Source organism: Pseudopodoces humilis, chromosome 12 (genome assembly GCF_049639895.1).
Source record: "Pseudopodoces humilis isolate 2021_Gansu_Grassland_sample_001 chromosome 12, ASM4963989v1, whole genome shotgun sequence".
Classification (NCBI taxonomy): Eukaryota; Metazoa; Chordata; class Aves; order Passeriformes; family Paridae; genus Pseudopodoces; species Pseudopodoces humilis.
The window spans coordinates 12230391-12256200 of NC_142211.1; the positions used below are offsets into that span (position 1 = coordinate 12230391).

At 41.8% G+C, this 25810-nt stretch overlaps 1 protein-coding gene across 1 annotated transcript in view; it reads left to right on the top strand.

Moving 5' to 3' along the window:
• LOC148183384 (F-BAR domain only protein 2-like) overlaps window positions 1–25810 on the top strand; it is a 126213-nt gene that overhangs the window by 54448 nt on the left and 45955 nt on the right. Inside the window, exons 4-9 of the mRNA XM_088061460.1 lie at window positions 10090–10313; window positions 14937–14948; window positions 15350–15374; window positions 16086–16128; window positions 16787–16878; window positions 20832–20935. Coding sequence (XP_087917586.1) covers window positions 10090–10313; window positions 14937–14948; window positions 15350–15374; window positions 16086–16128; window positions 16787–16878; window positions 20832–20935 — 500 coding nt within the window. The remainder of the gene's footprint in view (window positions 1–10089; window positions 10314–14936; window positions 14949–15349; window positions 15375–16085; window positions 16129–16786; window positions 16879–20831; window positions 20936–25810) is intronic.

A 25810-nucleotide genomic window follows, 5' to 3' on the forward strand; every position in this document is an offset into this window, starting at 1 on the left:
GCAGGTCTCATCTGGGTAGTGAAAGGGTTAAAATCTGGCTCAAGCTGCAGCAGGTATTCATGGATTTCAGCTCAGCAGGGCCTAGAGCCGAGGCCCCCTGGGAAAAACTTCAGTCACCCTGCTGGAACAGGAACCGGAGGCTTCCCAGGAGGGCCGCAGCAGACCTCAGCCCCAGCCCAGGAGAAGGTGGGAAACTCCTGCAGGCTCCATCCCCCGCCCGGGAACCGCAGCAGGCCGAGCCCAGCCCCCACCAGACTACATGGCTGGGGCGGGGGGGGGGGGGGGGGAATGGGACGGGAGCCAGCTGGAGTTCTGTTACCTTTCAAAGCCAGAAAACCAAGACACCAGAAATTCCCGGGCTTAGGTCTTAAAAGGTGGTATTCACAGGGTTGATCTCACTTTTTCAATGGTCAAAACTACTATGAATTCTCAGAAATGGACAGCTATTAGTCAGGAGAAAAAGAGAAAAAAACTCCCATCACCTTCTCTCAAAGCCTTCACTTCCGTGTTTTTTTACTTTTTTTCTTAAATGCCAAACCATCATACTCTGCAAAAAAGGGCAAGTAATAGTGGCTGCTGCTTCCTCTACTGCTATGCTTGGTACAAGTACCATGGCGTGCTGGTTATTAACACCATCAGGAAATTAAATTCCAAATAAGCCACTCCCCTACCCCTTCCGGTAAGGGAGGGACAAAAAGAGACTATGGGTTGAAATAACAATTTATTAAAAGCACAAAGTAATTGAACAAAACATGCACAATAACAACAGCAATATTAATAGTGAAAGTATATGAAAAAGAGAAGGTGTTTTACCCACAAAAAGGTATTGACCACTTGGAACAGAAAAGGAGGATGGTGGACTCTCCCTGTAGTATGCGTCCATGTGGTTTCCCCAGACAAAGGCATTATGGCAAACCGTTCCTGCGTGCTGTGCTGCATGGTCACCTGGAAACAACATTAGCCCCCCCAGCTAATGTTTCCCCTCCCCTAGCCTGAAAACAACAAAAAACATGGACAAACAAACACCCCGGAAGCTAAGTTGTCCAAGTAGGGGTTGTGCAGCTGCTCCACTGAGCTCAGTCCTTCACAACTGTTTGTGCTACCACCTCTAACTCTCTGTCGTGCTGTGGGGGAAAAAAATGGACATGCTGGGGTGACTTCTCCACTCTGTCCCTGCCCTACTGGGCTCAGCTGCGCCTCTGAGCTGTCCCTTCAGCACCAGAACTGGGAGTGGAGCTGTCGCCTCTCCTCAGCACCACATCCTGCAAAAGCATCCTGGTAGAACAGATGGGGGGACTGGCAGGCCATGGAGGATGGAATCTGTAGGTTCGATGCTGACAGTCCCTCCTCTGGAGTGAGAAAAGCAAGATGGAACACTTCTGGTTATATGTCTCAGCTTTTCCTGTGGAAACCAAGCCCACAGTGATGTTGTAGATGGTGTAGAATAACAGCTTGATCACACCCACACAGCACTAAACTGCCCACCTCTCTGTAATAAGGATCGATGGGCATTTCATTGCTAATGAGAAAGGCTAGGACTTTTCCTCACTTGGTTTAAAAGGATTTCTACAATGCATACATTTTTCATGTATGCATTAGGATTCTTCATTGAATCTTTGTCTTGGTTCTAGAAGACAGGTGTCTGCTAGGGAGGGCAGGAGCCTCCCTTGGAATGAAAGAATGTAGACCCCCCTCCCTCCGAATTATTATAATTTTGAAATCAAGGGGCCTTTAGGCAGAGATCTGGGGATAGGAATAACAGTTCTTTACTAGTATAACCAGGCAAACAAACAACAATAACAACAGCAATAACAAGAAAACAGAACCAGGGACCCCGTGACAGCCCTTCTCGGCTGAGACGGGATGGAGGAGAGGCTTTGCTTCCAAACCCCCTCGGGCGGGCAGTCCCGGTGCTCCTGCAGGCCTCTGAGGAACAGTCAGCTGGAACAGCAGGGATGAGCTGAGATCCTGGGCCAGTGGCTGAGGTGTATCAGCAGCTCCGCGGCGGTGGCTGGCACTGCCACACGTCCCGGCAGGACAGGGGGTGCGAGGCCACCAACAAAGGGAAGAAGGAGAAGAAGCAGCAGCCCCGTCTGTGCGAAAAACGAAGTTCACTCCTGTCAATTTTAAAAAGTTTAATAAAGACAATAAGACATAAAATAAAGCAAAGAGTTAAAACGGCCGGGTGCCTTGGCGCGCTACCAAGAGCACACCTGGTATCTCATGGAGACCCCTTTTATCCCATCCTTGCTGTGAGGGGTTAATGCATATTCAAGCATGTCCCCTCCCTGGTTCCGCCTTCTTGGATCATGCTCTTGCACAATCTCAGTTTCTGCTGGTCATCATAATTTTTTTGCTGGTCATCATTATTCTTGCTGGTCAGCATTCTTTTGGAGTCTGGTTTCCTTTTTTCTGCAGATGGTCAGTTGTTGATAAGGGTCTGGGCCCCTCATCCTTCTTCTGAGGGCAGCTGAGCTTATCTTTCCCCCCTGCCCACGTCCTGGTACCGGTTTTTTTGATAACAGTTTGCTCTCCCTTTCCTGCTGCTGATAACAGCCTGTTTTCCACAGCTTGATCCTCCCATTGTCTTGCCTTGTCCAGATGAAACATATCTTTATTATTCAGAATTCCTATCTAAGCCTATAACTTGCTAAGAGAGAAAAGAATATAGTGAAAGCATATAATATATATTTATCAGAATAATTGTGAAAAGCCAATATTTACAACATGAATTCACAACAACCTCTCCTTTTATTTTTTTTATAAATCATTTGGCTTGAGCAATAATTCTTGTTTCCTAGCTTCTAGCACTCGTTCATTTTTCTCACAAATCAATTTAGCTTCTTCTAGCGGATCTTTCACATTATTTTGTTTTCTTAATATCATGATTTTTTGTGCCGTTCCAGATGTAGCCAATTTTGGGTCTGTAGGCATTGCTACTATTTGCATGCCCTGCACCACTTTGGTGATTAGTTGGATGAAACAGGGGATTAGACAAGGAAGGAATATTAAACCAGCTATAGCGCATAGGAGGAAGAAAACCTAGCTTCTCCCACCATTCTGTCCCCAACAGGTTATTCCACCAATTGGTGGTCATCATTGACTCCCATTTTTGGACTGGCACATGGGCTATTTTTCTGATGTTCTTGGCGATATCTAGAACGGCATTTCCATTGTCATCAATTTGCAAACAACAATCTGATATATTAATTTTCCCCGCATACACCCCCCTCTTCAGCCAATAGATAGTCCAAAGCCAATCTATTCTGATATATTGCAGCTCTGGCTTGGCGTTGCTGACTGACTATTAATTCCATAGCCCCAGCTGTTTCATTGGTTATGATTTCTACTACAGCTTGGAGTCTTATAATGCGATTTAGCATGTAAATTGGGGTTCGATATCCCCAACTTCCATCTTGTGCCCAAGTAGCTGGCCCATATGTTTCTAGTATGCGTTCAGGGGGCCATTCCTCATCTCCCCATTTTTGAGGTCCTCCAAACAATTCCCTTTTATTTCTTTTTAGGTCCTCATAAACCGGCACTCCCAATTGATCTCCATCTGGTCCTGGCAAAAGGAAGAATCCTGGTTGAATGATTCCCAGAGTACAACTCCCTTTCCATTGTGAAGGGAGCTTTGGGTATGCCCTTTTCCCACATATCCAAAATAAGCCATCTGGTGCCTTCCAATAGTCATTTTTCTGTTGATTTATATTTTCCCAAAATTTAGATATTTCTGGGATTCCAGAGTAAGGATTTTTCCCTTTACCATTACATCTGAAGAGTCTGGTTCGATTATCATACACACAATTCTTTTCTTTTACTTTTCCTTGAGTCCAATACAAAGTTGGTTCCTCTGGGATCCACCATGTAGAAGTTCCATTGCTAACCTTATACCTTTTACAGGGAGTTTTCCCTATTTCTTTAATAAATTCCTTACCAGTTCGCCATAAACATTCTTCCCCTATCACTGTTGAACTTAGAATCCATCCTTCTGGTCGAGTCCCCCCTCTTATATTGGTCCGGTTCCACTTAAGGAGTTCCACCGGGCCTATGCTACTACCTTTCCATGGCCATTCCTCCGTCATCAAGGCTCCTCCACAGACCCAGCAGTTTGTTATGTTAAGTTCTTTACTTATCCTCTCCCCTAAATCCACAAACAGGTTTTTCCCTAGTCTTGAGATATCTATTTCCCCTTTTAATTGCTGTTTGAGCCTTGCATACAGGTCCTGACATGAGGTTAAGTTAGGTTTAGGTTTCTGTGTTGGTTTTATCTTTTTTCTTATCACTTGCTCTTTTATCAAATCTTGGGTCTTTCCCTTGACCGCCCCCGTGAAGCAAATCCATTTTTCCCCTTTTGGGCAAGTGCTTCCCAATCTAGTACCACTGACTCCTAAGTTTTCTGTGATCCAATATTTTTCTCCTTTATGTATACATGTACTTAACTTGGATGGGTTTATAGCAGTGACTACTGATATTGGTGTGGGTAATAAGAAAGAAACCCTGGCGTTTTTTCCATGTAAAGTTTTCGATAGCATTTGTAACACTGCTTTGCTGGGGTCCCAAAAGGGAAAAGGATAAGTGACAGAAGAAGGAATAATAGGGGTCCAGTATGGCTTACACCCCCACCCATCCTGCCTATGAGGTTGCAGCTCACAGCAGGTGTTTTATATTCTTCTTGGTGGCAAGTTATAGAGGCCAATCTGGTCTTGCCCCCTATTTCCTTGTCACTTCCTCTTTTGTAATTTCCAAGCAAATCTCTTTTGACACCTTTTAACAGTAGTATCCCACCGTTCTTCAGGTATTTCCCACTCAACAGGCACCAGTAATTCCCATCCACAGAGCAGAGTTATTATTTCAGTTGCCTGCAATTCTGTTTGGATAGAGGATCTATTATGTGCTCGACACTCCCTACAACAAGAACGCCAATTGTGTGAGCTGCAATACCAATTTTTCCATCTTAAACACTTATATTTAACCCAGCTAGCATGTCCCGTATTGGGATGATTTATACAAGGTATATGGTGTGGCACTGATGGAAGTTGTGATTCTCCCCCTTCTTTATACAGATCACAGGCCAAAGCAAAAATATGAGGATTTCCTGACCGAAACAGCCCCGATCCTCCTGTTTGGAGAGGGAGTATTCCTCCCCAAGGTGGATATCGAAGGTGTCTCAGAACTTGTCCAGGCAGGACTTGAAACCACTGATACAGGCTTGGTCTCACTTCCCAATTAGGCGTGATTCTTTGCTCATCCCTTGGATCCTGTGGATTGTCCCAGTTCATTACCACCCAGCCCCCGCTTTAGAGTCAATTTGGTATCACCCGGTTCAGAAGTTATAATCCACTCCTCAGGTCTTTTCACAGGTCCCTTGATTCTACTGGCATGGATCCAACCTCGCTCCCTGGTCCGGATTGCAGCCTCCGTTGTCAGCAGTACCTGAAAAGGACCTTCCCATTGAGGAGTTAAAGATTGTTCCTTCCATGTCTTTACCAGTACCCATTCTCCTGGATGAATATTATGAATTTTGAACTCCAAAGGGGTGGTTTGAGGGATCATTCCTTTTAGCCTTAGGTTTTCAAGTGTTTTAGCAATTGTGGTGACATATTTTCTGACACTTATTTCCCCTACTTCATAAGTGGCAGTTTCATGTCGGGTGGTAAGGAAGGGTAGTCCAAACATCATTTCATAGGGTGACACTCCCAGGTCTGACCTGGGTTGTGTTCGAACCCTTAATAGAGCCAGAGGTAAACATTTTACCCAGGACATCTGGGTTTCAATCATTAATTTTGTTAAGGTCTTCTTTAAAGTTTGATTCATTCTTTCCACCCGGCCTGAACTTTGTGGGTGCCAGGGGGTATGCAATTCCCATTTTATTCCCAAGGTTTGGGTTATTTGCTGTAAGACTTTAGATGTAAAATGTGTTCCTCTATCTGAGTCTATTTTATTAATCATTCCATACCTGGGAATAATCTGTTCCAAAAGAGTTTTACACACCACATTAGCTGTGGCCCTGGCAGCGGGAATAGCTTCCACCCAGTGAGTTAAGTGGTCTACTATTACCAATAGGAACTTCCATTTTTGGACTTGGGGAAGTTCAGTGAAATCCACTTGAATACTTTGAAATGGCCGTAAGGCTAATTCACGGCCACCTAATGGTGTTTTTCTCATTATTTTTCTATTTACCTTTTGGCAAGTTATGCAGTTTTCGGTTATTTGTTTTGCTACCCCAAAAATTCCAATGCATCCAAAATCCCTTAGAAAGTGATCACACAAAGCCTGAGTACCCCAATGAGTTTTCTGATGCATATCTTCTAATATTTTTCTGGTGAGTGGCTTATTAAGTGTCTCCCATCAGGGAGTTTCCACTTTCCAGACTGATCCTGTTCTCCCCCTATCTTAAGCAATTCTTTTTCTTCTTTCTCACTAAATTTAGGGATTTCCAATTCTTCCCTGTCTGGGGTTAAAATTAACATTACTCGTTTGTCCCCATTTTCTGCCGCTTCTTTAGCCTCCTGATCCGCCAAGTTATTCCCTCTTATTTCAGGTGTCATTCCCTTTTGGTGTCCTTTGATATGTACTACAGCTATCTCCTCAGGCAGTTTTAACGCTTCTAAAACTTCTAAAATAAGTCCCTCATGTACTAGTCCCTTCCCTTTTGAGTTTAGTAACCCCCTTTCCTCCCAAATTTTCCCAAAGGTATGAATTACTCCAAAGGCATACTTTGAGTCAGTATAGATGGTCCCCTTTTTATGTGCTAAATGCTCCAGTGCTCTTTTTAGAGCATATAATTCACAAGATTGAGCAGACCAGTTTGAAGGTAGACTTCCTTTTTCAATGGTCTGCATATTTTCTCCATCAACTACAGCATATCCCGACATTCTTTTTCCTTGCAAGCATCTGGATGAACCATCAACATATATTTTTTTTCCCTCCAAAAGGGCTTGTTCTGCTAAATCTTCCCGAACTTTAGTTTGGCATTGTATGATTTCCAGACAATTATGTGCCAAATCATCTTTTGGTTCCCCATACAGAAATTGGGCCGGATTGAGACTCCTGCTTGTTTCTATTGTCAAATCATTATTGTCAATTAAGATTGCTTCCTATTTTAACACCCTGGAGTCTGTTAACCATTTTTCAGCTTTTTGATTTAGCACATTTCGGACAGCATGGGGTGTGCATACAATTAATTTACTTCCAAAGGTGAGCTTACGGCTTTCCTCCACCAAAATAGCAGTAGCTGCTATTGCCTGAATACATACTGGCCAGCCATGGCTCACTGGATCCAATAATTTGGATAAAAAGGCTATTGGTTTCTTCACCCCCCCCCCATTCTTGAACTAAAACCCTGTGAGCTACTCCGTTTTCCACATTAACGTATAAATGAAAGGGTTTTTCTAAGGAGGGTAGGCTTAGGGCTGGTACTGAGGCTAGTTTCAATTTCAATTGTTCTAATTTATCATCATCATCTTTAGTCCATCTTATATTGTCTCCCCCTGTCAATTTCTCATACAAAAATTTTACTGCTTGTGTGTATCCTTCAATCCACAATCTACGATATCCTAACAGTCCTAGCAGTTTCCTAACCTCTTTCTTTGAAGAGGGAGGAGGAAGGGATAGGATCCCTGCAATTCTTTCAGGATTTAATTTCCTGCTACCTTTGCTTATCAAGTGACCAAGATATTTTACCTCTGATTCCACAAACTGTAACTTTCCTTTTGATACTCTGAGTCCCTTTTCCCCAAGAAAATTCAGAAGTTTTATAGTAGCTTCTCTAACTTCAGCTTCTATTTCTCCTGATATTAGGAGATCATCCACATATTGGATAATTTGTATTCCTACAGGAGTGGGGAAAGTTTGTAGTATCTCTTCTAAGGCTTGCCCGAATAGATTTGGGGACTCTGTGAATCCTTGTGGTAATTTTGTCCATCTTAATTGTTGCTTTCTCCCGGTATTTGGATCTTCCCATTCAAAGGCAAAAATATCTCGGCTTTCTTCTGCCAGTGGGGAGGCCCAGAAAGCATCTTTAAGATCCACCACACTGAACCACTGATGTTGAGGTGGGACTTTACTTAAAAGAGTATAAGGATTAGGAACCACAGGGTAACGGGCTCGTGTTCTTTTATTTACCTCCCTTAAATCTTGCACTAATCTGTAATTTCCATCAGGTTTCTTTACTGGGAGTATAGGGGTGTTATGAGGACATTTACAAGGTTCCAATGTCCCATCCTTTATCAATTCTTCTATTACTGGCTTTAAGCCTTCTCTCCCCTCCAAAGAAATAGGATACTGACGTACACGTATGGGACGTTCTTCCCTTTCAATAGTGACCTTTATGGGGTCAATATTCAATCCACCCCTATTTCCTTTTCCAGCCCAAACTTCTTTGTTAATTTTCTCTTCATCTTTTTGGCCAAGTTTTAACACTTTGGCTGTCATTTTCCCTTCTACTGGGATAACCCCAATTCCTAATTGTATCTGTAAATCCCTTCCCAATAAGTTGCTGCCAGCCCCAGGAACTAGTAAAACATCTCCTATTCCTATTTTTGTTTCTCCTTCTATGACCACATTTTTAATGACAGGAACTTTAAACCCTTCCCCTTTTGCCCCTGTTACTTTTACAGTATCATTACTTATATCACATCCCTTTGGAATATTAACAACACAAGTCCTTTCTGCCCCAGTATCAACTATAAATTCTAATGTCTCCTCTTGGGGGCCCACTTTTAAAGTTATCAAAGGCTCCAGATGGTATTTGTCCCCCAAAAAATAGAGCCAGTGACTCCCCTATTCTTCCTCTGGGGGTGTCTCTTGAAATATCTTTAGATCCCTCCTTAAGTGAGGGCATTCTCGTTTAAAATGCCCTTCCTTTTTGCAATAAAAACAGGTATTCCTGGGTTGTCCCGGGAATTTTGATTGTGCTGGATTTTTATTTCTTCCCTTTTCCCCACTTCTAGCCCCTGAGTGTTTAGGAGGAATTCCTGAGGGTTTTTGATTCAGATTTTTCTGGAAAGTGTTTTCCCTCATAGTGGCTATCATGATTTTTGCTTCCACTTTAGCTTTTTCTTCATCTCTCCATACATAAACCCTTTGAGCTTCTCTTAATAAGTCATTTAAGGGTTTGTCGTGCCAGTCTTCCAATTTTTCTAGTTTTTTTCTAATATCTGGCCATGCCCGGGTGACAAAATTGACCCTTAGCAGGGCTTGTCCTGCTAGGGACTCAGGGTCTATTCCAGAGTATTGTTTCATATTTTTTCGGAGCCTTTCCAGCCATTCAGTTGGGGTTTCCTCTTTTCCCTGTTGTCCCTCAAAGGCTTTTCTAACATTTTGCCCTCGGGGCGCTCCCTCCTTTATCCCTTTGATTATCAAATTACGATAATCATTCATACTTCCCCTCCCAACTTCATCATTCTGGTTCCAATTAGGAGGTGCAGTTGGCAATTTCTGTTCTCCCGGTGGGCCTTGTTGGTTTTCTCTTTCCCATATTTTTATCCCAGCAGTTCTAATCATATCTCTTTCCTCTTGGGAAAATATTATTTTCATTATTGATTGCATTTCTTCCCAAGTGAAAATATTGGGCCCTAGGAATTGATCTAATTGTTCAGCCGTACCTATAGGGTCTTCTAATAGCCCTTTAATCTCCTTTTTGAAATTCCTAACTTCTGTAGAAGTTAAAGGAGCATTCACAAATCCCATTCCCCCCTGGACTCCTCCCATAGGTACTTCTCGTAGTGGGAATAAATTGATTTCTTGGTTCCACTCTCCCTGTTTATCTGTTTTTACACCCCCCTTCCCTTGTTTTGTATTAGTGTTGGTAACACAGAGGTTATCAGGCTGCTTTTGAGCTTTAATTGCTCCCCTTGTGTTCTGATATGGTGCCCCTTCGTTAAGAAGAGATGTTATCTGGGCGGCAGGCGCTGAACTCTCCAAAGGAAAAGAGGCAGAAACAGAGTCCGGCAGGGAAGCTGGGATCCCTAGTGCAGAAGGAGTGAGAGCGGGGCCTGGCAGTGAAGCCAGGGCCGCCTGTGCAGAGCTGCTGGGGTCCGGCATTGAAGCCGGAGCTGCTGCAGCCGGAGTGCTGATGTCTGGCAGTGAAGCCGGGGCCGCCAGGGCGGGTGGAGCAGAAGCCAGAGTCGGGACACCCAGCGCTCTCCCCGGTTCGAAGTGGGGGGCAGGAGTTCCCGGGACGGGTGGAATTCCCAGCATCAGCGGGGGTGGGAGGATTCCCAGCGCCATTGGAGGCGGAGGAATTCCTGGAGGCTGGGGAACCCCTGCGGCTGGCTGCAGCGGGAGGGCTCCCTGTGCTAGTGGTGGAGGTAAGGCATCAAGGGGGTCCCATTTTTTTTTATTTTCTGTTTGCTCAACCTCTGGAGTTTTAGATACTTTAAAAACTCTGGTTCCCAGAGGTTCTGTGTTTCCTAACCAGCAAGAGGCATATTCTCTTTCTTCTGGATTGTATGGCTCTTTTGAATTCACAAATATATTTAGAGCCTGGCAGATCCAAGCCTCCGAGGACCCGTATTTTGGCCAGTAAACATGATCAGGTCTAATTTCCTTTTTTACCCACTCCTTCATGCAGAATTGGATCATTTTTACTTTGTCTTTCCCCTTTGTATCGGGATCTGTATCCCAATTTGCTAGTTTGACCCCGAGGGGACTATCTTGAGGTATATCCTCTGGTATTTTATTAATTCTTTTTTCTCTTAAGGACAGCTTACTGGCTCTCTGTCCCATTTTTCCAAGTGTTCTCTGTTTCACCCTACTCCTTTTAAGTACCACTATTTAAAACACCAATTGTACTATTTTAGAATACCAATTCCACTCCTTTAAAACACCAGTTCACTTCTTTAAAATACCTATGTTAACTCCCTTAAAAAAAAACCACGAGTTCACTTCTTTAAAGCACTAATCACCCTTCACAGCACCACCAACAAAACCAACAAACCCCAAATCCCTCTCTCAGCGTTCTTGTTACAGTCCACCTTCCCCCGCTCAAGATAGTTATACACGATCTCTCATTCACACATGCATTCTCATTTCTTTAATAGACTTTCCACACTCACTTTCACTCACACCAAGACAATACAATAATAAGGTACCTTCAGTGTTGTTGGCCAACCCCCCAGATTTTCTTGGGTACTGTATCCCACACTTCCCGTGGTTTGCACCCTCAACCTGGCAATATTCCCGGGGATTTATTAATTTTTATCCCCTTTTTGTCCCGTCTCCTAGTACACTGAACTTAGGAGAACTCCCGACTCCTTCCTTTCCAGGGGTCCAACCCCTCCCTGAGACCCCAGTCCCAGTAACCCCGGGGGGATTCTTTCACTCCTTTTTCATTCGCTTCGTCCAATTCCCGGCCTATTTTCTCGCGAAAGATAGGAACCTCGGTAGTATGGACTCCGCTCTCGCTCCGCAGGTCTGGGGTAACCAGCTTGCGTCTCATTCACACACATTCATCCCCCCATTTCCACCCCACTGATCAGTACTTACCAATTCCTGTTCAGGTCCTGAAAGATTATGGGGTTTTGAAGGAGCGCTTTATTACTTTGATTTTTTTTTAATTTTTCTTTGCTTTACTTGTCTCTCTCTTGTCCTTCGGGTGTTGCCCTGCTACCACCGATGACACCAGAAGAGCCAAAGCGGATTACCAAAGCTGGCAGGGAGGCGCTTTCCCCCGCCTGGAATCTCCTGGTTTCCCCGGGGCAAGGTGCTTCATCCCAGACGAGCCCCCAATTTCTGTGAAAAACGAAGTTCACTCCTGTAAATTTTAAAAAGTTTAATAAAGACAATAAGACATAAAATAAAGCAAAGAGTTAAAACGTCCGGGTGCCTTGGCGCGCTGCCAAGAGCACACCTGGTATCTCATGGAGACCCCTTTTATCCCATCCTTGCTGTGAGGGGTTAATGCATATTCAAGCATGTCCCCTCCCTGGTTCCGCCTTCTTGGATCATGCTCTTGCACAGTCTCAGTTTCTGCTGGTCATCATAATTTTTTTGCTGGTCATCATTATTCTTGCTGGTCAGCATTCTTTTGGAGTCTGGTTTCCTTTTTTCTGCAGATGGTCAGTTGTTGATAAGGGTCTGGGCCCCTCATCCTTCTTCTGAGGGCAGCTGAGCTTATCTTTCCCCCCTGCCCACGTCCTGGTACCGGTTTTTTTGATAACAGTTTGCTCTCCCTTTCCTGCTGCTGATAACAGCCTGTTTTCCACAGCTTGATCCTCCCATTGTCTTGCCTTGTCCGGATGAAACATATCTTTATTATTCAGAATTCCTATCTAAGCCTATAACTTGCTAAGAGAGAAAAGAATATAGTGAAAGCATATAATATATATTTATCAGAATAATTGTGAAAAGCCAATATTTACAACATGAATTCACAACATCTGGGTGATGGCGAAATTCCCTTCTCTCTACCGAAGCAGCTCGGCGCCCAAAAAGAATGTCTTTCCCCGAAGCCGAAGAAAGGCAGCCAAAACTGTCCCCACCCTCCTTTTTCCTGCACCCCTTCCCCCCGCCCTGGGCCCGGCCACTCTTTGTCCTTTGTCGGGCACCCACTAAGTACCCAGTTAGGTTGTCCCAGCAACTAATGGGTAAAAATTCCCCGGGCAAACCAGAACAACAAAAAAAAAAAAAAAAAAGGACGCCTAACCCCCAACAATCTTGGAAATCATAAATTAAATATACAGAAGTGTTGCTACTGTAGAATAAGTTATCTTGATACTTTCAAATATATAGTCGTTCAGTTAGATAGTATTGTGTCTTGGGTAACAGAAAACAGTCATGAAAATGAATGGAATGTAAAAACCAAATTTTAACTCTGAGTTGTGTATTTTGAACAGTGGATATAATTGAAGTGTCTGTACAAGTTTGATTTGCGGAATAAAAGGAACCCTATAACTCGCAGAGTAGTTATAAGAGCAGGTATGAATTTATTCAGCGCTGAGGTGCATGGGGATATCTCCTCCAAAAGCATGTACACCTTTTTGATTGGGTTTTCCCTTTTTTATCCTTACAGAGCAGGTTTACACGATACGCCTAATACATATTAATTTCCTAACCCCGCCTGTCTTCACTTCATATTACAATTAGCCCCATGCCCCTTTCAGTCCTTTGGCCGCTTTTTGGGACTTCAAATCCGTTTCTTCCGGCTTAGGGTCCAGGAATCTCCTTTATCCTGTGGTGCCTTTGTCTTTGCATCTTGTTTGTGTATTCCAGCTCCTTATCTCATCTTGCAGTCTGACTCTTTTTCCTGTTCTTGTGGATTAGGGTGTCAGGGTCTGGTTTTTGTCAGTCACCCCTGTTATAAATGCAAAGGCAAATTTGGGTTAAATAAAAGAACAATTTATTATAAAACAATTTTTATAATAAAAATAAACAATGAGGAAAAACCACAATAAAATAAACAGCGCAGCGCTGGGTGGACAGGGGTCTATACCCAAAGGTATAGGTGTTCCCAAATCCACGAAGGAGGGTAGACTGTCCGGGGTTTTTATAGGGATTTTGTGTCCTGAGGCCAAATTCCAGGCAGGCACCATTCACCAAGGGTCCTTGATTGTTGGATGAATTGATTTCCTGGCGTTGGAGAATAGAGTCAAATAGACGTCCAGGCAGAGTCTCCTCATATGTAAAGAAGTTCTGAGTGTTCCTTGATTTCATTTTGGTTCAGGCCATCTGGATGGGATGGTTGGATCCGGGTTGGAGCTGATGGATATCTCGGCTGGACTTTTTTTCCTTTTGTCTGCCTGATTGCTTCCCCAACAGTGGCCTGCAAGGCGGGGTGTTCAGGTCCGGCGATGAGTATCTCGTCTGAGCCCTTCCCTGTCAGCCTGATGGCCCATGTCCTGTTCATTCTTTTCCGTTGATGGGCGCCGGCTAGGATCGTTATCTCTCGAGTGGGAATTCGCGACTAGATCTGGGAAGGACTTGTGGGCCACACTGTACTTTATATTTTATATTATTATCGCTACAAATATATTTATTTAGATCTCTACGAATTTTTATAAGTTCATTTATCACACCCCTTTTAAGCATTTCTTCCTAATTCTTAATTTCTTTGTTTCAAGTGCACAAAGAGCTTAGGCAGCATTGTTTTTCTGTGGTGTTTACTTAATATGGCCATTTTGTAGAGAGTAATTGTGAAACATAGCAGAGAGATGAATTTAAAGTATTTCTTCCTTAACTGAGAAAAACATACAAAAAAGAACCATTTCTGTTCATCCAGTGATTCTGACTCTGAAGAAGGTGAACCCAGGAGGTTCCATGTAGAAATAAAACCTGTCCAATCAAATAATAGTTCTCAGTATACCATGCCTTCCTTGGATGAATTAAAAGTATCTATAGGGAACATCGCTCTTTCTTCAGCAATATCTGTAAGTAATTTTGTTCCTTGTATTTTTAATGAGAAGAAAAGTGTCAAGGAATCATTAGAGTTACATATATTTTACTGTTCAGAATCTATTCTAGAATCAAGTTCAATGATTTTTTTCTTGCGCACTAGGTCATCTTTGATACGGTTTATTGCAATTTCATGCTAAGTAATTCCTCCTCAGATTTTAACTTTACTTTGAGTCTTGAGAGTGCTTAGTCCTTGACCTTCTGCTGTTGCCATCACAAGACATTTGAATACATATGGAGTTAGCTGAGCATGGCTTTTAACACAGTTTACTAATTCATATTCAGTAATATACAAACCTTAAAACCAGATCATATAATGTGGATGCAAATAACTTTTATAGTGCAGCTTTATTGTATGTATTCTGTCAAACCACAGAATGATCCTTTATGCTGTGGGATGATATTGCAAATAGTGTTAAAGTATGCTAGTACAGTATTCACATCACAATATAGATGGCTCTGATTTTAAAGAAAATATTATTCATATTAAAATACTAATAATTATTTTTGTCTTTTCCCCTACACACACATTTTGAAAGCAGAAACACAGTTCTGTAAGTAAAGAATGGCTTTTTATTCACATTTTTAGATTAAAAGCAAGTGTAATATGTGAGAAAGTTATTGGGAAAAACTTAGGAATATTGCTATGTTTACCTTTCAGGCATACTATGTGATATAAAAGCTGTTTAATATTACTGGCCCAGCCTGTCAAAGGGTTTAGTCATACTGTTGCCTTTGTCACCTCTTCAGTCTTCATTCCTGCCTTTTGTGTGTGGTGGGTATGCACTAGCTGCTCTGTCCTGGCTTGTATTCTGGTCTTCTGCAAGCTCCAAAATGGTCTGCCTGGCATTCAAAGCAAAATAACACATGGAAAGTTGAGTCGAAATAAGAACCCTGGGGCTATTAAGTGTTTTATTTGAGAGTTAGTAAAATAATTTATTCTTTTCTGTTTCAGGCACAAACTAATCAAAACGCATCTAGTAAGTGTGAATATTTAACTTTTAGTCTATTTACATTAGCTTTTTTAACATGGCATGAAAACATTTTTTTATTACTGAAGAAATAAACTTATTAACTATTTGTATTTTAAGTAGAAAAAAATTCCCTTGTCAGTTCTAGGTACCTTCATGATATTTGGTTTTGAACAATTCACAATAAATTCACTGGACAAAATAAGTTCTTTGGTCAAAATTTCAAAGCAGCTAGTAGAAGACAGCCAAAGACCTCTTATTTTTTTTTTTGTATACTCAACTGTTCCTTGTTCTGGGAAACAGATGAGTCTGTCTGTGACAGTGATGACAAGCAAGTCCAAGAGCCAAAGTGTGTTATGGGGGAATATCCATAGAAATTACTCTTGTGTAAGTTGTTAAAACCATTCCATCTGCCCATGTTTAGTATCATCCACAAAGTATGGCCATGAAGATAGAGGACTGAGCATTAGTCTCTAGTGTTTTTCTCAGTGGGAAACCAAGCCAGGTTTCCTGAAGAATAATATTGATGTAAACAGTATAATTTAAGGAAGAAATTTCAAGCGACCAGCACTTCTTCCTGAAATGCATTGCTCTGTTTAGTCCTCTCCTTTTTGAAGGTATTTCAGGAGCATCTGAAATGATATTACCAGAGATAGTATAAATAATGAAGCTGGAAGATTTGTATTTTAGAGTGGTGATAATGTTGTGTCTTTTCCTTAGGTGAAGAGCTAACAAAATCAAAGCTTTCACCTCCAGCTAATGAGTAAGTTCAACTTTTAAAATTATATCAAGTGTCATTTTGGGGGAATATTGTCTTATTTTGATCTAAGACTCTGAGACTCATTGGAAATATCAGTTGACTGTTATTTTAAGCCAGGCGCTTATTGCATTGTAAGAGTTAATGAGTAACTGTGTAACAATGGAGATTTCTATCCATTCTTTTTCCCCTTCTGTTTGCTTCATTCTTATCTGTCTCAATTGATATTTATAATTATGTGACTACAAAATATTTGTTTTGCTTAAAATTTCAGGTTTTAAATAAGATGGATTTAGTTTCCATCATATTTATACTGTTCCACTGTAAAGTGTTTAAGATTACAAGTCCCAAATTTGGATAGGTCTATATACATTGCTCATACATGTATATACTGAAACAAACTGATTTGTAGATGTATGCCTTGTTGAAAATGAAAATAATTTACTGACATTATGAAATATATCCACATACAAACTCCCACCAGTTATCAGTTGAAATAGTTTCCTTATGTGTAAATCAGTTCCTTGACCTACAATTTGTAAGTACTTTTAATTTTTGAATGCAATGACCAACTAATACAGAATATGAACTACCAAAGTTGTAATTGCATTTTTATGAATATATACATCTTTCATTAATATTCTAATTGTAACACTTACTATAGAAAGGGAAAGAGTGACCTTCTGGCATGGGATCCACTCTTTAGCAGTTCTCCCAAATCTTCTTCAGCCTCCTTGGTATCCTCATCGTCCTCAGGTAAAATATTTGATAGTAGAAAATGTTTTCTGCATATTCTGTGGGATGTTCTGTTGCTTTTTTAGTCATTGCAAGGAGATGTGTTTTGACTGTTGAAATTAATTTTTGTAAAGCAGTATCCTATGTTATGAATAAACACAACTTGGAGTGCAGTATGCCAGGTGTTCAAGCTAGGGAGCAAGGGGGAAGAGGGAACACTAGAAACCTTAGAAAAATTCTATCTTCCATTTGTCTTTTTTTTCTCTCATTCTCTCATTGCAAAAAATTATCATCATCTATGCTGGAGGAAGAATAGAATCATCTTTTTACAATTTGGTAAATTAAGTGGTGGTTGTCACAGCACCTGAGATGCTGAATTGGCACTGTGAATAGGGATGGGTTTCTTCTTTCCAGGAAAGCCTGTTGACCTGTGCAGCACAAAGCCACTGTGGAGCTTTGCTGTGATGAACTAGTTTCCTGTAGGAAACCATGAATCTGTTAGGAGGTGTGCATGGGAGAAAAATGGCAGGACTGCATCTGGAATTAAGGGGGAGTTCCTGGCACCACCTGAGAATAGGTGTATTAGGAGGAAGAGGGTGGGCTGAGGAGAATGGGAGGTGGAGGGGAAGGGGCTGAAACTCTGTGTGAATTTTGGATGCAGGTTTTTGGAGTATATTAGTGTGGGCAGGATACTGGCAGGCTTTCCTGAAACTTGGTCTTGAAGGGGGGGGGGGGAGTTTACAGAAACAGGAAATACTGATTTTTACATTCAAAAGACAGTAAGGGAGAGGGAAGCAAATACCATGTAAGCGGCTACATGTGTTGAAGAGACTGAGCAGGACGTTGAGAAACTAGTTAAGAAAGGAGGAGATACTGAAACAAAAACAGATAGTGCTATGTTAGAACCTGCTTACTAAAATTATTCAATTAAATTATTTATGTTGATTATCTCAGGGGATTTAAAGTGGAATCTACTATTTGCTAACAGTAGCAGACACTGTTTCATAGTTCTCTCCATTCTGCCTACTGCATGTCTATTCTCCAATCCCTACTGTCTTAATGTAGAGACTCTTGTCCTCCCATGTGCATCAGAAAGGAAGTGGTCACTTTTTCTTTTAACTGGGTATTCCTTTTCCAAAAATTATTATAGATTCTCTGTTCACAGTCATGGCTTTCTGTTTTCATCTCTACCTGCTCATACAGATTAAAGAAGAGTGAGAAAGAATACATGTATCAATAGGAGAATTATATTCAACTAGTGCTAATTCTTCTTGGCTTTAGTAACGTCCTCTTAATAGCAACAAACATTACTATGTAACCGTTAGGGTTTTAAGTGCAACTTTTTCCTCCACTTCATATTCCTTAAAAGTTATGTTTTATAACAAATATACCTTATGGAATTTGTTAGATTGTCTCTTCCTCATTTAGGTATTCGGATAAGATTATTGGCTACTCGATCCACATTTGTTACATATTTAAGGATAAATATGTTTATATATATATAATAGTAATACCAGTTGTTCTCAGGGTACCCACCACCTGAGCTGAAAGACAGGGATGGGGAGCAGAATGAAGCTTCCATAATCTACAGGGAAATGGTCAGTGACCTGCTACACCAATTAGACACACAGAAGTCTATGAGGCAGGATGAGATCCACCCAAGAGTACTGAGGGAGCTGGTTGAAGTGCTCACTGAGTGACTTTGAATCATTTATCAGCAGTCCTGGTCAAACAGGGAGGTTCCAGTTAACTGGAATTTAGCAAATGTGAGGCCCATCTACAAGAAGGGCTGGAAGGAGGATCCAGGAAGCTACAGACCTGTCATTCTGACCTCATTGCAGGGGAAGGTTTTAGAGCAGATCATCTTGAGTGTCATCAAGTGACAGATGCAGGACAACATGGGGATCAGGCCCAGCCAGCATAGGTTTAGGAAAGGCAGGACCTGCTTTACCAACCTGATCTCCTTCTATGACCAGGTGACCCACCAGGTGGATGATGGAAAGGCTGGGGATGTTGTCTACCTAGACTTTAGTAAAGCCTTTGATACTATGTCCCATGGCATTCTCCTGTAGAAGCTGCGGCTCATGGCTTGGACAGGTGTGCTCTGCTGGTGGTGAATGGTGCTACATCCAGTTGATGGCCGATCACTAGTGGAGTTCCCCAGGGCTCAGTATTGGGGCTGATTCTGTTTAATATGTCTATTGATGATTTGGACAAGGGGACCAAGTGCACCCTCAGCAAGTTTTCAGACAACACCAAGTTGGGTGGGAGTGTTAACCTGCTGGAGGGTAGGAAGGCTCCATAGAGGGATCTGGTGGGAGTAGGTCTCTTCTCCCAGGATGAGAAGAAATGGCCTCAAGTTGCACCAGGGGAGGTTTAGGTTGGAAATTAGAAAAAATTTCTTCACTAAAAGTTCTCAAGCATTGGAAAAGGCTGCTCAGGCCAGTGCTGGAGTCATCATCCCTGGAGGAATTTAAAGCTGTGTAGATATGGCACTTGGGGACCTGGTTTAGTGGTGGACTTGGCAGTTCTAGGTTAATAGTTGGACTTGATGAACTTGGAGGTCTTTTGCAATCTAAATGATTCCATGATTCTTTCTAAAAATATATTAAACTTCTTGTTAGCATCAACTTTATTTAAAGTTAGGACAATGAAATAAATATTCAGCTTGAAATAAGAAAAATTCATGCTATTTGATTAAAAGCATTGCTTTTTCTTAAATATTGAGAGCTTTGCTTTTGTAAAAATAGGGATGTATAGATGTTTTCAGGTTAAATAAAGTTAATTTCAATTTGAAACTTTTTCTTTTTAACACACAGTGTTTTGAAGTGTGCATGATACATGGTAATGCTACATACTTATAGGGCGAAGGAAAAGTGCCTTTGGGCAAGTGGGCCATAACTCACTGAATACCTGTGGTACTGCAGCAGACTATTTAATGTTTAGTATGCACTGTCTTCCTGGACATAAGACAAATTTCAAAGGAACGACTGATGTTTCAGAAGTGAATTTACTTGGGTACATTTGAGTTTGCAACTCTTAAGGTAGATGTGGTCAGTATTAGCCTAATTTGTTTCTTCCCAAGTCAGTGATGAAACTCCAATGCTTGAATGACAGAAGTTATGCTGAATGCCTGAGAAAATTCCATACTTAAAAGTTACATTTGTAAATAACGTTAACTGATTTGATTAAAGAAGAACCATCCAGAATTTAAAGGAGATGATGGGATGTGCTGCAAGGGCATAGTCATATATTAGGGTTTCAGTCTGTTTTAAAATTATTTTAGATCTGGAATACTCATTAGCTGGTCTCTAACATTTGTTTTGAAGTACAGTTCTATTCAGAAAAGTTACTATGTAAAAGTGGCATTTTTGTGCTATTGCCACCATCTGTAAGTTGTGTCTGTTAGGTTACACAAGGGCAGTATTTTTTTAACTGCTTTTTACTTCTCATAGCTTGGTTAAGAGATAATATGCAATTACTGTGTTCTTGCAATCAACAGAGTAATTTATCTGTTATACTTATGTATACTAATTGAAGTCAGTGAAATTTCAGAGGGTATAATTTGATGCAGTTATGCCATTGTCAGCCAGGACCAAATATGAATTTCCATTGAATTATCCATTTGTTGTTAGACATAAAAAACTGTCTTATATTGTGAATCCATATAGACTATACACAAAAGGGAACTCAGGTAACACCATCTTTTTATATACAAACCTTTGTGAATAGTTGGTATAAAATCATTCAAGATAAATGAGAAAATCTATTATGCCATTTTGAGAGTCACTTTTCCAGATAGCACACAGCACTATTTTAAAAACATTTATTATTAGTGATAAATTTTACTAAATGAGGCTTGTAAAACAGGAACTTTTAATAGAAGCATAATTTCCAGTTATTCTGTTTGAGTGCATATTTATGTTCAGTGTGACCTTTCTAATACTGATTTTTTAAAATTTGCTTTCTTTCAGCAAAGCCCACAAATCCTCATTCTGTAGGCACCATTGTACCCCCTCCAAGGCCTGCTTCAACACCAAAATTGTCTACAGGGAAACTTAGTGGAATTAATGAAATAGTATGTATCAATTGTTGAGTTTTTTAATTCTCCGTTGTACTCAGTTTAAGATATATCATTTACATTGTGCCCTGCTTTTGGCTGGGATAAGAGTTCATTTCTTCTCAGTAGCTGATACAGTGCTGTGTTTTGGATTCAGTATGAGAATAATGCTGATAATACACTGATGTTTTGGTTGCTGCTGAGCAGTGCTTATCCTGAGTCAAAGGGCTTTTCAGTGTCTATGGCTCTGCCACTGAAGAGCTGCACAAGAAGCTGGGACGGATCTGGGACAGCTGACCTGAACTGGCCAAAGGGATATTCCACATCATAGAACATCATGCCCAGTATATAAACTGGGGGGACTTGGCCAGGAGTGGCCAATCACAGCTTGGGGATGTGCTGGGCATCAGTCAGTGGGTGATGATCAACTGTATTGTGCATCACTTGTTTCTCTTGGCTTCTGTTACTCTCTCACTCTCCTCCAGTCTTACTATTATTATTACTATTATTATTATATTGGTTTTGTCTTTTTTTTTTTCCTTTCAATTATTAAATTGTTTTTTGTGTTAGGTTGACCCTGGTTGGATGCCAGGTACCCACCAAAGCCGCTCTATCACTCCCCTCCTCAGCTGGATGGGGAGAGAAAATATATAGAAAGGTTCATAAGTTGAGATAAGGATGGGGAGAGATCATCCACTGATTACTGTCATGGGCAAAACAGACTTGACTTCAGGAAAGTAGTTGAATGTATTACCAATCAAAACCAGAGCAGGATAATAAGAAGTAAAACAAATCTTAAAACAACCTTCCCCAATCCCTCCTTCCCAGGCTTAACTTTATCCCCAAATCTCTACCTTCTCCCCCCCAGCAGCACAAGGGGATGGGCAATGAGGGTTACAGTCAGTTCATCACATGCTTTTTCTGCCTCTCCTTCCTCCTCAGAGGGAGAACTCCTTCCCCTGCTCCAGCGTGGGTCCCTTTCCACAGGGTGCAGTCCTTCAGGCAGAGCCTGCTCCAGTGTTGGGTCCCTCACAGGGTCACAAATCCAGCCAGCAAACCTGCTCCAGTGTGGGTTCCTCTCTCTATGGGTCCACAGGTTACTGCCAGGAGCCTGTTCCAGTGCAGGCTTCCCACAGGGTAACAGCTTCCTTCTGGCATCCACCTGCTCCGGTATGGGTCTCCTCCATGGGCTCCAGGTTAATCTCTGCACCACCATTGACCTCCATGAGCTGCAGGGGCACAGCTGCCTCACCATGGTCTTCACCATGGGCTGCAGGGGAATCTCTTCTCTAGCATCTGGAGCACCTCCTCCCCCTCCTTCTGCACTGATCTTGGTGTCTGCAGAGTTGTTCCTCTCACATATTCTCACCCCTCTTCTCTGGCTGCAATTTTCTTCAGCTTGATAACTTTTTCCCTTCTTAAATATGTTACTCCAGAGCCATTACTATCATCTCTGATTGGCTTGGCCTTAGCTAGCAGCAGGTCCCTCTTGGAGCTGACTGGCATTGCCTGTGCTAGACATGGGGGAAGCTTCTAGAGGCTTCTCACAGAAGCCATCCCTGTAGCCCCCCCACTATCAAAACCATGTCACACAAATCCAATACATTCCTATCTCAACCCACGAGGCTTATCTTTCCTTTCCGATTCTCCTCCCCATTGGGGGTGGGGAGGTAAGGGAGCAGCTGTGTGGTACTCAGTTGCCAGCTGGGGTTAAACCACAACACACTATTACAGCAGAGTTGCTTTCTAGACAATGTTCAGTGAATCACATACTCAGATTTTCACTATTGCTAGATAGGCATGAAGTTGTTCGTGATAAACATGTTGCTATAACAAAATAATTTTTAACTGAACTTGAAAGGTCCAAAACATAAATTTTGCATCAGCTGAATATTTTTAATTGAACAAATCAATAGCTTGAAAATTAAAGGATAGCATATGTGTAGGATTAAAATTTTCAAAATATGAAATACTAGTGAAATTATAAACAAAACTCAATTGATTTAGGAATATCACCAAAGCTTTGGGGAATGAATGGGATTGAGTAGATCTTTATCAGTCATGTATTGACACAAGTATCCCTGCTGTGACTTCACCCTGCCCTTGATGCTGGTTGGTAGAGAAGGGAGGTGGCAGATTGCAGTAGCTGCCCATCTATCTGGCTAGTGAGAGATTGCATGCTACCTTTATCTCTGCTTGATCTTTGCAGTGCAGGTCCATCTGTTGATAAGGAATGTGGCAAAGAATGCAAATAGCCAGATAGCATATCTGTCCAAGCCATGCTTAATCTCTTCTATGAATATTATGATTATTTGAGTTTAATTTGACTTACTGACTTGGTAAAATTTTACTGTGGTAAGATCATCTTCTTGTCTTTCAAAGTAGCAAGATATTTTCAACATATTCTCACTATGGAAAAAAAAATCTGGTCTTATGCGTTAACAAAACTGAAACATTGTTTAACTCTTGCTTTTCTGTTATGGTATAAGGTCAGAGTAGGGTTCATTTTGAGATTATTTTCTAATTCAAATATAAAACTGTAGTATGTTGCAATCCTCCTCTTGGGGGACCCCTCTGTCCCACCCCCCATGGTGAGAGCCCCGCTCGTCTCGAGACACAGGTGGCGGAGGGGGTCCTGGAGTGGATACAACACGGACTCAAAGTATCTAGACACAGGAGGCTCAAACTTGCTGGAATAATCCCGGGTTTATTGTCTGTTGTCCATCCGGGGCAAGAGAGAGACTGAAATGCCCTGGGTCTTATCTCTTATACCAGGGGGCAGGGGTAATCAGGGGATACAGGGAGGTCACAGCCAATAGGAAGGGGGAAGGGAAAGAAGGTTTTCAGGTAGGAAATAACATTACACAAACCAGAGGTGAGTTTTACCCTTGGGAGATACCAAGATTTTTTTAGATGTACTACAACAGTAGTATTTTCTCTTATACCAAGAAAACTGTTCTTGATATCATCAGAATTAAAAAGAAAAAATTCAGCTGGTATTATTCTTGTTGTGGTTTGACACTGGCCAAACACCAGGTCCCCACAAAAGCCATTTGCTCACTCTCTTTTGCTTTCAGTTGGGCAGAGAGGGAAAAAAAAATTAATGAAGGGCTCATGTGTTGAGATGAGGATTGGGACAAAACATTCCAAGGGCCAAAACATGTTCAAATTTAAAGGTATAAGGTAAATTTATTATTAACATAGTCAGAGGAGGATAATGAGAAGTAAAATAAGCATTTGAAACACCTTTTTTCCCTCCCTCTTTCCCACCGACAGCTCAGGGAGACAGAGCATGGAGGTTTTGTTCAGTTTGTCACCTGAGATCTTTTTCTGTTCTCTCAGGGAGAGAAGTCTTTCCTTTGCTATGCTGTGGGGTCCCTCTCACTGGGGACAGCTCTCTGTGAACTTCTCCAGCATGGGTCCAATCTCACGAGCAGCAGTCCTGACAAAATTGCTGCAACTTGAGTCCTTCCCACGGGCAGTCTTTCCAAAACTGATGCAGCATGGGTCACTCGTCTACAGGGTGCAGTCCCCTAAGGATAGGCTGCTCTAGTTTGGAAGCTAGGGCCCTCTCTCTATTCAGCTCTCCCACTGGATCACAACTTTCTCCACCATCCACCTACTCCAGTGTGAGTACTTCTCTCATGGGCTGCGAGTGGATCTCTGCATCCCCCATGGACTTCATGGGCTGCAGGGGGACAGCTTACTTTACCATAGTTCTCACCACAGCCTGCAGAGGCATCTTGGCTCTGGCACTTGAAGCACCTCCTCCACTTCTTTTTCCACTGACCTTGGTGCCACCAATCTGTTATAAATGCAATGGCAAAATAGGGTTAATACAAAAAGCGATTTATTATAAAACAATTTCAATCACAAACAATGAGAGAAAAAAACCACAATAAAATAAATCAGCGCAGCGCTGGGTGGACAGGGGTCTATACCCAGAGGTACAGATTTACCCAAATCCACGAAGGAGGGTAGACTGTCAGAGGTTTTTATAGAGATTTTGTGTCCTGAGGCCAAAACTCCGAGCAGTTACTGTTCAACAAAGAGTTTAGATGGTTGGTTGAATGAATTTCCTGGAACCGTGGAACTGAATCAATAGATGACTGGGCAGAGTCCTTTCGCATGTGAAAGGTTCTGAGTGCTTCCTGATTGTATCTTCGGTTGGACTCTCAGGGTGAAGTGTCCAGGTCCGGTGCGGAGCCAATGGGTATCTCGGCTGGGCTCCTCTCATTGTTTGGCCTGATTGCATCTTCAGTCGGGGCTTGCAGGGTAGAGTGTCCAGGTGCGGTGTGGAGCCGATGGGCATCTCGGCCTGGCTCCTCTCATTGTTTAGCCTGATTGTCCGTGTCCTGCTCTTTCTTTCAGGCTGATGAACATCGCCTAGAGTCGTTACCGCCTGAATGGGTAGTTACTGCTGGGTTTGGGGGAAATCCTTAGGCCACACTATATTTTATATAATTTTTACATTGTTACAAATACAGTTATATACTTATTTATTCTTTCACGAATTTTTATCCAAGGTTACATTTATCACAGTCCCCCGCTTAATAATTTATCACATTAAAAATTCGTGTCATTTCATTCATTTCTAATGAGGGAGAACTGTGTAGTTTTAACTATATTCGTCTTCTTCCCAGTCTGTAAGTGAATTCTCACAGTATTCTTGAGAAGGGTTGTTTTTATTTTCAAATTTCTTTAAGGCTTCAACTGCCTTCTGGTTCTCTCTTTTCTCCTCTAACTTCATTAGTTTAGAGAAAAGAGTGGGTTTCCCTTGTGCCTTTTCTGGGTCAATTGGAAGGGTGGCAATTTGCATTCCTTGCACAACAGAATGAATTAATCTGATGAAGCAGGGAATCAAACACGGGAGAAAGATGATTCCGGCAATTG